This window comes from Fringilla coelebs (assembly GCF_963513975.1).
Source record: "Fringilla coelebs genome assembly, chromosome: 5".
NCBI classification, from domain to species: domain Eukaryota; kingdom Metazoa; phylum Chordata; class Aves; order Passeriformes; family Fringillidae; genus Fringilla; species Fringilla coelebs.
The window spans coordinates 26,480,501-26,494,458 of record NC_140033.1 but is presented as its reverse complement, the minus strand read 5'-3'; the positions used below and the strand labels follow the sequence as shown (position 1 = coordinate 26,494,458).

Sequence of the window (13,958 nt, the reverse complement as noted above, 5' to 3'; positions counted from 1 at the left end):
TTAACTGCTCAGTCTTTCTCAAATTTCTAATTTTTTTAGACTACACCAGATTGTAATCATGTATCGAGCTATAAATCCACACTGTCTTTTCCACCCCTTTAAAATATTCCGTTTCTCTGGATTTATTTCTAGTGTTGTGAAAGCAGAATCTGAATTGCCCTTTCTCAAAATGTCTCTCCTCTTTCCTAAGACTAAATGAATCTTTTTGACTTTTATTCATAAGAGATTGGTCTGACTGGGAAGAGCATCCTGTATGTGCAGTTTGCCTGTTTTGTGAACAACAAGCAGACACCACAGAAAAACTGTATCTTCACATGCTGGTAAGACTTTTTTTAAATAACAGTCTTTTCATCACTGGGGAATTAAAAATTGTGTTTGTAATGCCTTTATTAAGGTCAAATCAGCTGCTGCATTAAAATGCTCTCTTCAGCACAGAGCTAAAATACTGCTTGCACCTCCAGCATCTGTTCTTTAAAACATGCAGAGAAGTTAAGCTTTACATTAAGAGTATGACTAGCTATTACTTGGGAGTGTACAGACTGCTACAGGCAGTAAAGAAATAGCATCTTTGATATCATAGTGGTTTCATGATTTAATACATTTTATGGTTAGCATCTGTGTTTCAGTTTTAATAAACTATTTAACAGTAGTTAAATGCAAAAGTTTCTGATGAACCAAAACTTCTGGGGTTTGTTTCATGCATTCATGTTTCTGTGTCTATATGTGTATGTCTGTGTCAGCCCATGAAAAGCTGAGTTGTTTTTAACTTGGAATAGTAGAAGTAGTGGAAATAAGATTTTTTTTTTCCTTCCCTTTTTTTTTTTTCCTCCAGAAATCACATGGATTTCACTTTCCTAAAATAAAGTCAGAGCATGGTGAGTAAGAGGGGCTGTAATTGTCAGCATTTGCTACTAGTGTGGAGAAAACCACATCATAAGAATACTGGAAAACAAGTTTATCAGTTTTATTTTTGTAGACACATTTAACTTTTCCATAATGGAAACTATTTCTGCCAGCTTACAAAAGCAAGCCAAGAACACTTTATTTTTATGGAACTGTTGCTACTGCCAAGGATGTGTGCTATTTTCTTTAGACCCACTGGATTCTTTTGCAGAGTTCCTTCTACAAATACCTGCTCCGTGAGTTCCAGGTCTGGCTGCTGGAGACTTGGAAGTATTATTATTTTTACTATTCTTGTTGTTGTTATTATTATTATGCCTGTTTATGGTTGCTTGCAAGCCAGGAGCTTTGTTTGGCCAGTGTTTGCTTTCTGCTATGGAATAGAATCATTTAGGTTGTGGAAGATCTTTAAGATCCTTGAGGCCAACTATTGACCCAGCACTGCCAAGTCCACCCCTAAACCATGTCCCTGAGTGCCACATCTGCACGTATTTTAAATACCTCTAGGCATGGTGACTCAACTACTTCTCTGAGCAGCCTGTACCAAGGCTTGACAAGCCTTTTGGTAAAGAAATTTTTCTTAATATCCAACTTCAATCTCCCGCTATCACTTGTAACCTGGAAGAATAGACTGACCCCTACCTGGCCTCCTTTCAGGGAGCTGTAGAGAGTGATTGAGTCACTCTGGAGCCTCCTTTTCTCCAGGCTGAACAGGGGGGCCATGCCTGCTCTGCTCCTGTTGGCCACAGCATTGCCGATACAGGCCAGGTGCCATTGGCCTCCCTGGCCCCCTGGGCACTCATGTCCAGCTGCTGTCACCAGCACCCCAGCTCCTTTTCTGCTGTCCCCCAGCCTGTAACACTGCATGGGTTGTGTGACCAGTTGCAGGACCCAGCACTTCACTTCACACAATGCACTGACATCCTGACCCAGGCTCATGTCTGCCAGGCCTTTAGAGAGGTTTTATCCCTTACCCCCTTCAAATCTAGCTTGAAACTGTCTCAATGAGCCCTGTAACTCCTGTGCAAGGATCCCTTTCCCCCTCTGAGACAGGTGTACCTCATCTGTCCCTGCAGACCTGGGGTCATGTTGACACAGCTATGATCCAAATACCCTAAATTCTTCCAGTGACACCAGGCTTGGAGCCAAGTATTGATCTGCTGGCTCTTCCTGTTTCTTCCCTCATTTTTCCTTGCAACTGGAACACTGCTTGTGCTCCTGATCCCTTAAGCAGTCTTCCCAAGGCCCCGCAGTCTCTCTTGATTGTCCTGGGACTTCTTGTTGCAACTTCATCCCTGCCCACCTGAGAAATCACTAACAATTACCCATGAGGGCAGGAAGGTTTCTCATCACACATTTAACCTGAGCCCCAAGGAGGCAGCAGACTTCTCCTAAAAGTGAGTCTGGTTGGCATTTTGGCCTTCATTCCCTCCGGCAGGGAACCTTCTGTGACAATGCCCTGTATTTTTGTCTTTATGGGAGCAGCTTTTTAGCAGGGCTGACTTAACCCTGGTGGCACCTCTGTGCTGGATGAGCCATTGTCCTCATCACTGCTGGGCTCCACTGCAGGGGCTCACCCCTGTTCCACCTGGGGAGGTGGGGCAGTCACAGAGGGGACAGTAAGGGACTGTCCCTGTCCCCAAGGTCACTATGCTCAGGCAGGCAGAGGGAGGGCAGGGAATCCTCCAAACCATGCATCCTGTCTGCCTGCTGGGCCTGCCCCAGGGAAGCCAGGCTACAATGCCAACAGTCAGTCTCTCTCCCATTTCCCAGTATTCTTCAACCTACCTTCCTCCTGCTGAAGCTCTGTCACTAAGCCTAAAGACAGACTGAGAGGAAGCAAAATGTTTGCAGTTTTTGCACTAAAAGAAGGGTTGGTTTCCCAGCAGCTAGGAATAAACATTTATTAATTTGCTAAGATACATGCAGGCAGTGATATCTTCAGTAAACTCTTATCAATTCTTACGCTTAATCCAAGAAATCATTTTTAAATTAAGACTTATGTTGCCCAAGTGCTTGTTCACTACCATCTCTTCCAGGTCTGAATTTCTATCAGCAAGTAAAGCTAGTGAATTTCATCAGAAGAGAAATCCATTATTGTCGTTGTTACAACTGCCAGGAGAAATTTGAATCCAAAGAAGGATTGATAAGTCATATGGAAGAGACCAAACACATTGCATTCCTGCCAGCCAGGTCTACATGGGATCAACCACAGTAAGGACAGATACATTTCTTCCAGCATTTCAAATTTACTTAATAATTTCTATGAAACCATAAGTTGAAAGTTCTGGGATTTGCAAATACAACAGTGCCCTGAGCTCCCTGACTCTAGTGGCCCAAATAAAATAATAAATGGTCTCAAAACTACTCAGAATTAGAAATCTCTATACAGTCTAAAGATAAAATGAACATAGGATACTGCTCTTCTAGTTGCATCCAGGATGCAGTGTTCCTATACATGGGATCTGCACTTTCAAGTCACTGTCCTAGAGAAGTTTGTTGTTAAAAAATTGTTCTAGAACAAACCCCTTCTTTTGCATGTCTAATGTAGATATATGCATGACATCTACCTAACTTTAGGCATCAAAACAAGATGGTTGTTTACCTATAGTTTTTCCCATGGAAAATAGAGAGTGTAACAAAACACTGGTTCAGACTCTCTGGTAGAGCACAGGGATGTTCTAACTCAAACACCTCAGTTCAGCCTTTGTTGAGGCACAAATATGGATCTGTAGTCTCTTCTGTAATATATGGTTGAAGAAATAGGAGGAAGGGCTCGTCTGTTGTCAGCTCTTCTCTGTGACTGTTCTGCACTGTGCATACCTGCACAGTGATTTTTTGGGTGTGCTGTTTACTGTCATTCCAGACAACCAGACTTGCTCATGTTTCCTTTTTAAAATTCTTGTCTCAGGCTCTCAAACAAAATGTCTGACTGTCTACTAATCATGTTTTGTTGCTTTCAGGTATTATTTTCCTACCTATGAAAATGATACACTCCTGTGCACACTGTCAGACAGTGAAGATGCAAAAGCTGAGGATCAAAGTGAAGAAGTGCCTGTTGTAGGTGAAGATATATCCAGTCTAAAAGCTCTCAAACAGAGCAGTGTTTTAAACCAGCTTCTGTGGAAAGAGAACAAGAGTCAGGAGAAATTTTGAGCTGGAAGTACAGTGGCTGTCCTTTAATGCTTTTTCTGCAAGACAAAAATAAAAAAGTTATTTCAATACTATTGGAATACAGTTAAACCCACAAATGTTATCATCATGGGACAAATACTAAAAAGTGAACGCTAAATAAAAATTTAAGTGTTAACTTTGTTGGTGTGTCCTTTAAATTTTTGCTTCATTTTAAAATTGAATGCTTGATTTTCTGCTAGGATCTTCAAATACCCTTAGTGCATTAGAGTTATTTACAGTATTTTCATTCTTTTTAAATTTTTCCTGAATGAATCAGAATATGAGTTCTATTTTAAGGCCACCTTGTGAAAGGTGAGAACAACTGAGACGATGTGTAAAGCCAGTGAGTAAATCTTCTGTGTGCTATTGCTGTTAGAGAGCAGACAGAAAATGTAATTCTTGGTCAGGTGTGTGAAGGAAATCCTGCTCACTTTCACCTTAGAACTTTTGGAAAATAAAAATAAATCTGTATATCTCTATTATTAATCTTCAGTATTCAAGACATATGGTGCCTATTCTCAAAACTAGCTCAGAAACGTCAGTAAAGCTCTGCCTGCCCCATGAATATCTGACTGCATGAAAAGTTGCCAATCTAAAGTCTTATTATTATAGGAATAATTGCAATGTTGGTTGCATCAAAAATCCGAATAATTTAAAGTATATTTCTTGCATGGTTATGAACTGAGATTTTAAAGAATGACTTAGGGAATTGCAAACACATAATCCAAATTAAATCCTAAAAATCTCAAGTCCAGAAAAGTTGTCATATTTCCTTTTCAAGTACTCAGTGTGGCAGAAGGTCTTCAACAAGTCCAGAAAGAATCTCAGTCTTGGTAGGGTAAAGCTGCTCAGAGCATAGTCCTGCTAGGATGATCCAAACTAAGTATTCCTGAAATGTTAAGTAGTTCCTGAATTCAGGTTTAGCTTTCAATGATATGTATAACCTCTTTCAAAAGTGTTAGTACATTCTTTTTTCTTCTTCAGGTCAGTGTTAGAGCACTGGCTGAAAGAATTGAAGTCTTAGCTCAGTGCCCTTCCCTGCCTGAGAAGATTCAAAGCTGCAACTTTGCCTTTGCAGAGCCCTCATTACCTGAAATTCCTTGCTATCAATAAGAGTTGTTGTTGTTTGTCTTTATACAGTGATTGTGGATTATAAAGCAGTCCCTGGAAGTAGGGGCTTAAGTGCAAATCTTTAGCCATCTTTAGCAAGCTGCTAAGCTTCTATGTCCCTCTGATTCACCCTGCAATCTTATTTGCATCCGTTTCTTTTCATTTGCATTGGACTGGTTTTCTCCTGCCATTACACATCACCCTCTAGCACCTCTCTTTGCTTTCTCCTTCGTATTTTTTCTTAGACCTGGTGCTCTGGAAATAAATTAGACCAACAGGATACTGAAAGTGCACTGAGTAAGACAGATCAGCCACATAACTGCAGAGTGAAACAAGGACAGAAGTAGTATCTGACTCTGTCAAGAGGAAATGGGATGGAAGAAGTGTAGCAGGTGCTGAGAATACAGACAGAAAAAGGGGACAGTTGGTTTGCATTGGTACAAAAATCTAGGAGGAGTAAGCACAAGCCCAATATTTTTTAAAATGTCCTGACCATCTTAAATAAGCTATAATCTGTACTTCTTGCATTTTTAAAATTCTTAATTTCATACAGCAATTTCAATGGCTGTTGCTGCTTTTTTTTTGCCCCCTAATTTTCTCCAAGCAGTTGTTTTCTTCCTAACTTAAAAATTGATTTCAGTCTTCGCTTTTTAGTCAGATTCGTAGCGGAGGGAATAAGAGTTAATGGGGCTTACATTAGTGATGTGTGTTGAGCAATGGAAAAAAATCAGCAAAAGAACTATGGCAGCAGCAGATGAATGAGTTTTATGGCAAGCCCATCTCAGGAGGGCACATTAAGGGAAACATAAAATTTTACTGATATATAATAAAATTAAATTGCAAAACATTTCTTAATCATAAGGAATGTGGTGCTGAGTCATTCAAATCCCTACAAAATGAAAACAATGTCAGCAGTATGAAATGACTGCTGTTCTGGTTCTAGGAGAAATTTGAAAAAGCAGTGTTTCAGTGTAGAATTAAGAGACTATCTAAAGAGAAATTGTATAAATAACACAGACTGGTTGTTTTGAGTAAAGAGAGGGACTTAGAAAGAATTCATAAGCAGTATATAACTGTTCACTTGAAATAACAGGAACATGAGGAATCAGATTAGGGTTGAGCTTGTTACTTCAGTTATGAAATAGCAACAGAGTAGGTTTAAGTCTTTTGTAGGTTCACAGAGAGGGTTAGTTATGGATTCTAGAATAAAAATCAAGCATTTTCATTTAGCACAATGATGCTTGTTATTTTGCTGGAGCATACTTATTTTTTTCATATAATGCCCACAATTTTCCCTAGGCATTCTTGTCCCCTTATCTGTTTTAAAACTGAAGCTATTTTATGTCACAAATAGAGGACACAGTAATGACTGCAAACAGTTATTAGGGGCAAATATGGTCTTGTAAAAAAAGTATTTTTGGAAGCATTGCAACAAAAATAATAATGCCTTAATTCTTAGAGTGGACAGAGTTCGGGTTGGCAAATGCTCTTGAGAGAGTCAGATCAAGAGAATGAGTACTTCTAATTGGTATGAAAAAATCTACACTAGTTCAACTCCAATGAACATTTCTTACGATAATTCTTCCTAGCCTAGACCTGGACTCCTTATACACACTCACTTTTCTGTGTCTAAAGCCATGTTTAGAAGGACCTGGGTTAAAGGAAGAAAAATGCTTGTGTCCAGGTGGCTGGTAATCCTTCCTGCCCTTTTTACAAATATCTTGATTATGTCTTTGATGCTTCTCCACACTCAGTTTAGTCTGACAAGTCTGTGTAGACTTAATCTGACCTAAGGAGTTAATGGTTGTTGGCTTCCATTTAAGACACTGTTTTCTGTTTCTGTCTACATTTGCCTGGCATGCTGTGAGAGCTGGCTAAATGGTACCTGATGTAAGAAACACCAGACTATCTCTGAAAAGTCTCTCTGCTGTTGTCCTTTCTCAGTGTCATCGCTGCCTCTGAATTCCAGTCAGATCTCTACTAGTGAGTGAGGTGTTTGTTACAGTCTCTCTCTCTCTCTCCTTCTTCCACTTAAGAGTGTTTGACCTAAATCTGAGGTGGGACACTGAACTTTGAGTGGAAGTAAACAAGGTTACCAGTGTCCAGTCTCAAATTCAAGACCAGAGCAGAGGGTGGACACAGGCCTTGGCATCATCTACTGTCTACTGGCAATGAACAGCAGCAAATTTCCTGGCTTTGCTCATGACTTGGATGTTTTAAATGGTCTTGCATTATTTTCATTTTACTCAGATGTATACAGAGGACAAAGAGAATCAAAGATCCCTGGAGAAAAGCTGTATTTCACATTGGCAACATGAAAAATACTTTGTTTCCCCCGGAGGTTTTAAGTCAAGATGCTTTCTGATAGGCTTAGTAACAACACAGCAACTGAAGCATCTGTTGGTGAAATTATCAAATTATGCCTTCATCTACTCTGCCAGGTATGTCAAACTTGGTTAGATAACAATTGTCACATGCAAGAGGTAACTTATAGCCCTAGCAGAAATTACTGCTTCCATGCAGTAGTCATTAAAATCAGCTGCTGTAGAAATAGGGGCAGCAGTGGTAGCATGTAAAATTAATCCCTTTTTTCATGAGCATTCAGTGTTCTGTTCTTCCGAGTGCAGGTTTTTTTTCCTTTCTGTAGGAAGTTTTCTCCTACTAAGCTGTGCTCAATTTGACTTCTTCCACCAGGAAGAAATTTTTAGTTGCTTCTTGAATTGGATTTTACATCTTTTGCCAAACCCTTGCTCATGAAGATACAGACAAAGTAACTATTTTAGTGATTAACATGTAACCCTTTAGTTGAATTTACATTTGATATTTTAAATCCCTGATAAATTCACTCTCTCCATAAGAAGAGCAGGGGAATTAAGGATATTTACAACTAAAAGCACATCAGTTTTGTTTCCATAAATTTAGTTAAAAATGCTTTTCTTCCACAAATGCACCTTTGAACACAAATCTCTCTATCTGGTTTATGATCTTGAGACTGAAAAGCTGGCCATGTGGCTATGTGTAGATTACAGACAGGTCTAATGTCTACCCTTGCATTTTCATCAATAAATGTAGTCTGTGGATCCTAGAGTCCTTCAGCTCGCCCTAAAGTGCCAGTGGCAGATTTCTAGTGTTACTGCTAGAACACTGATATGCTTCAACTCTAATTCTCAGTATAAATAAATGCTTCAAAATTCACATTTTGAGGGAGTCATAGCATGCATTTGTCTGTCACATCACATCTCATGAGTGTATAGTAAAATCCCTCAGAACAACTAGAGGCAGACTTTTGGTATCACCTCCAGCCACAGCTGCATTGAATGCCATTTCTATGCTTTCTGGAAATAGCAGAACAATCTAGGAATAAATAATGCAGGAATTGCTAATTGCTCATTAGGGAGTCTGTCTTTATAACTGCCTTCACAGCTTTGCAGAGCCAAGCACTGCTTTAAGCTTTAGGTGGTTTTAAATTTAGGCTTCCAGTTGTACTGAGGTAATTTTGTTACTTTCCAATGCATATCTGTGTCTTGACACCACTTATGGAAATATTGCTATGGATCTTCACTAATATTTGACATGTTGCCATGAAGTGGCTTTTGTTGGCATCTGGGTGAAATGAAGAGCAGATAAGCATGGATGGAGCTTAGCACTTGTGAAGAACGATTGTGAACATGTGACAATGCTTACCTCCTGTATTTTTACAAACAGTGATTTACCATGCATTCTTGGACAAATAGTGCTACTTCCCTCTGCCTCAGTTTCCTAAACAGCAAGATTGTGATTATACAATAATAACTTTTAGGAAGAAAACTACGCATAGAAGACAGGATTCCAATGCATGCATGCAGTATAACTGCATTAGTTGGGCTTTCAAATTTGAAATACTCAGTTCAGAAGGTGACTAGATCACAGTCAAAAGGTTTACTCATTCAAGAAGAAGAAACTTAATATTGGGATTACATTCCCAGAAGGGAACAAATGTTGAACATTTTGAAAATTACATTTTTTTATAAGAAGGGTTAACTTCCAAATCAGATCTTCAGAATATTTCTGATTTGCCTTAATTGAGGTTTTCAAGTAGAAAATGCATATTTTGTAGAAGGTCCTCTGCTTTTAGTCATGTGCAGATCTTCCAAGTGTTCAGTTGCATCCTAAGGAAAATTGTTTTCCTGTAAGAAAAACATGACTGCATAGCATAGAGTAGCCATGGTTGGCACAGATGAGAGAAGATGTCCATGCTAGTCTGCTCTAGCCTTAGAAGGTATAAACCCATGAGTTTGCTGAGATTAAAGAAAAGAATATATTGCTATAAAAAATATATAAAATGCTGTGCATCCCTAATTCATTTAATTGATCCATTGCTTTATTAGCAGTCTCTAGTTTAAATCCTAGCTCTTTAAAAAGGTTTCAGGTGAAGGTTTAGTATTTTCTCAAAAAGTATACATGTCAGGTAGGTAAGATTCCTCAGATTCGCTTAAGCTTGTTATTGCATTTACCTTGCCTTTCCTTCAGTGTAGGAAAGTCTCTGATTAAGACAGGACTTCTTTTTGCTATTAGAGCTGATACTTGGATATTGTCTTCTCAAAAGTTGCTGCAATGGTACTTTTGTTTGTATTGTCATCTTTGCCAGAGGCTTGAGTTATTTAATTTGCCTTGAGCCACTCAGACAAACAGTTACATTTCAAGTTAGCAATCTGTGAAAGAACTCATGCTGGGATCCATGCTTCAATGCAACAGCATAGACCATTCATCCATTAATGCTGGATTGTCCCTAGGGATCTTTAAAGATGAAGGGGATGCTGTTCCTTCTGCCTCCTAGACTTTGGTGACACTGGGAAAGTTGTTTAAATGTCCCTAATGACTGATTTGAAACCAGTTAGATAGGATTCCAATCAATACATAAAATGAATGTTAGCATCCTGTTGAGCAAAGATTTCCTGCTGTTTAGTTTTGTTTCCAGTTGGAAAAAAAAAAAAAAAAAACAAAACCACAACATTCTCAAATATATGTGACAATGTTTATGTGATACATTTTTGGGGCTTTGTGCTGATTAAAAATAGTACAGTTCTAGAGTCTGCCCTCTCTTGTTTCTACTGCTTTATTCCTCATCTCTTCCTCTGCCACCATCCCTCCCATTACCACTGGCCACCTCCCACTCCTCAATCAGGTTTACCTTGCAGTCTTTCATCTGAAAGCTAGACTAAATCTTATTCCAATATTATTCCAAGCTAAGGATTTAGTAGATCTTCATACATGTGCAGAATTCCTGCTAAGCAAACTAAGGGCTTTCTTTGCAGAAGCAGGGGAAGGTAGATGGATTAAATGTTTTGGTGTTCTCTAGTCATGAAGTAAAAGGCAAGAAAATGTTTCCTGCATGTACATGGGATAATCTGGGTAAAAAGCAGTAGTTAACACTACTTATCTTGCAAAAGAGCTTTTATTAAATCAATAATGATAAAATATGTACTAATCTATTGGACATAATATTTGAGCATAATATAAACAGATGACTGGTGTCATCTGTTGTGCAGGCTGTAAACTGATGCTCTGGTAAGAGCATATACTACAAGTAGTAAAAGAAATCTGGATTTTTGGGTTTTTTTCTAATTTCAAATAATCAAATAGTATTTTATGTCTTCCTTTGAGAAGGCTATATCCATTCAAGAGATTTGAACTTTTTGTCCAGGTATTTAGGGCAGACACTGCTTGCCCCTCTGAATTTAGATAGCAATTGAAATGGTCCTTGATGAGACACATGGTGATAAGGCAGCCATCTGTTTACAAAGGGGTCCAATAAATCTCATTTTCAGTGACTGAATTAAAATACCCTTTATCTTTAGCTCCTTTCATTTTATTTTTTTTAATTAATGATTTTCCATTTGTTTTATTTTTGTATCACATAGTGTGGAAGACAGGAGGCTTAGAACCTGGAAATAGAAATTTAAGAAAAGGCAGAAGCCATGTCAATAGTGGTGCAGATTGAGATGCAGGACTTCCAAAAATGTCAAAGGCATGCCAATAAATGCATTTTTTCCAGAATAATAAGAAATCTTGCAAAAATCTGAAATTAAGTTTGTGTTTTCTGATTAAATTTTAATTCTCAGGAATGGGAGACATTGAGAATACTTAGCACAGAGAAATTATTAGAAGGCCTATTTAGGAAGTAGATGTAGCTTATTTACACTTGAATACCAAGGAATAGACAGACCACCAGAAGTAAAATCTCCCAGACCTCATGAATCCTTCCCAGAAATTTTCCTTCCCTTCCCACCCACCTATTAGTCCCGATGTCTCAAATCTTGGAAGATCTTGAGGGCCCTTGGTTTCCCATGGTTTCAATGGGAGTTGCCAGGAGCAGCTTTCACATTCAGTCACCCAGAGTATTCACTCCCTTTGCAGACTGCTGCAGCCAGGAACTGCAATATGTCACACTACAAGATATTTTTCTAGCGAGCAGTGCCTGTTTTTATGACAAAGAGCCGCACAAGTGCTTGCAAAGACACCAAGGAAGGAAAAGACACTCATTTTCTCCCCTCCCATCTCCAGCAGGTGAGTGACAATACTTTCTGTCCTGTTCTGCAGCCAACTGGCAACTTGCCTTGTTCAAAATACACCTTTTCCTGTGGTGGTGGAAGGTAATGACCTCCCCATCCTCCAAGGACAGCCAGAAGAATGAGAAACCCTCCTGATTTCTTCTTCCAAGAGCACACTGTTTATATTCAGCCTTCCCTGTTTTGAGGCAGAGCACACATTTTTATCCCTGCCTCATCAGGTGGTGTAGGGGGTTGCAGGCAGATGGTTCGCTGTCAGGCTCCAGATTTCTTTAATCCCTCCTTTCTCTTGAGAGCAATAGCTAATATGCCAGCTAAAAACACAACTACAGCACTACTTACTGATGTTTTTTTACCCAGTGACTGCTGATATGGAAGTTCATATATATGCACAGATTACTTTTAGTGAAATCTCTGAATTTCACGGTTATATCCAAGTAAGGTTTTGGGTGCTTTAAAACTGAGCTAAGCAAGGTTCAAATTATTGGGTTTTACTCCAGTGACTGTTTGTCTGGATTTTATGCTACTCTCTGAAGCAGGAATTGTCCCTCCAGGCTGACTGCCCTCAGCATGGGGGTTTAGACCTGTGCCTGTTTTGGTGCCACGTTCTTCTTGCATCTCTTTTGTGGCAAAACATCCATGAGACTTGAAAATGCTTAAGATGAGGCTGCCAGTGCAAAAAACGCTTTAAACATTTTTAGGCAGAGGAAGGTGCCAGACCAAGTCCCCACTCCCAGTGCATCTGTACTAACTAGGTTCTTACACAGCAATTCCTCCCACAGCACGAAAGCAAGCAATGAACACATTTCAGTAATTTAAAACCAGATGACAACAACCTCCAGGGAAGACTGTGAGCTCCATATCTCACCTAGATGGAATTTCTGCTGCCCTCATACAGGTAACTCTATGCTAGAGACGGTGGATGCAAACATCTTTTCGGCTGGCTCCCTTTGCTGACTGGCTTGGGCTTTGTTTTAGTGTGCTTGTTGCTATGGACTGGGCAGGGAAAGCAGGTAGCACCTGGAGTTCTGTATTTTGTGGCAAGGCCAGGTACCTAAGAGTTGCTACACAGCACCTGAGCTGCTCACAAGGGCCCCTCTGCCCCCTCACGTGAGCAGAGTGGAAGAAGGGTGCGCCAGCGCGGAGACGCTGCGGCACAGCGCGGTGACCAGGGCTCACCTGCCTCGGCTCGCTGGGCTGCTACACAGGGAGTTAATAAACCTCCATCTCAAGGGGCTCAAGGCAGCTTTTTTGTTCCAGTGCTGTTTAACTTCTCCGGGTCCTGCAGGTAGCTGTTGCAAAAGTAAAAAGCACACAACTGCCACAAGTTGGCCATTATTGGATTAACAAGCTGCAGAGGTCCCTCCTGTCCTTTTCTGTGTAGTGTTGCTGTTCTTACTTGAAATTGGTTTTGTCACCGGTGACAGACTGCAAACCGCCTCACCTTTAGAAAGCTGACCGCTTTAGGCTCTGCATCCATTACTGTCACTTAACACATGGAGAGAAATGTAGAAACATCTGCTTCCATGCAACATGCTACAAACTTCCTATGGAAAAATCAGATGTGATGGTTTGACAGCTAATATTGCTTAGCATGCAAGGCAAGTTCTACCTGATATAGGCAAAACCACTGTCAATGAAGTAGAAAACTTGAAATGTGCCAGCTTCCTGGGCTGACAGGAATAGTACAGAGCAGGAATATTCAACCCTGTTTGTTCAGGAGGCACAGACAGCTTAGAAACTTGTGGCACACACAGAGTCACACATGAAGGATACATATTTGCTTTTCCCAGTCATTTTGGAAGCTGCCACTGGGGCACCTGGTTGGAAACCACAGACAGAACTCTCAGAAGAAATGAAAGGACTAAGTGTGTCCCAGTTCCTGGTTAATGAGAATTAGTGGGTTTTGTGTGAAAATACATTCAGTTGTATTAAAGTTTCGTGTAGACTACAATAGGTAAATGGCAGAGGTGAAAGGACAGGAAGAGCTGTGGGGCTGAAACCCCTGTAGCCAGCTGTGCAGTGCTTCATGTCCCCATTCCTGCTGCATTGCTTGTCTTAATGAAGTAAATGTTCACTGGGTCACTGAACTCAAATCATTCTGCAAGCACTTCAGCCCAGTAATGCTAAAGAAGAGCTCAAATTGTTTTGAACCACTGATACATCTGATGATCTTTTATTCATTATTTGCTGTGCATTATTGATTGTCTCTTTTGCTTGTTTGCT

The 13,958-nt window shown here is 39.9% G+C and overlaps 1 protein-coding gene across 1 annotated transcript in view; it reads left to right on the top strand.

Annotated features, from left to right (window-relative positions):
- ZNF277 (zinc finger protein 277) overlaps positions 1–4,140 on the top strand; it is a 39,677-nt gene extending 35,537 nt beyond the window's left edge. The window contains exons 9-12 of the mRNA XM_084206250.1: positions 224–320; positions 833–875; positions 2,940–3,114; positions 3,864–4,140. Coding sequence (XP_084062376.1) covers positions 224–320; positions 833–875; positions 2,940–3,114; positions 3,864–4,056 — 508 coding nt within the window. The 3' untranslated portion in view covers positions 4,057–4,140. The remainder of the gene's footprint in view (positions 1–223; positions 321–832; positions 876–2,939; positions 3,115–3,863) is intronic.
- The last annotated feature ends 9,818 nt before the right edge of the window (positions 4,141–13,958 follow it).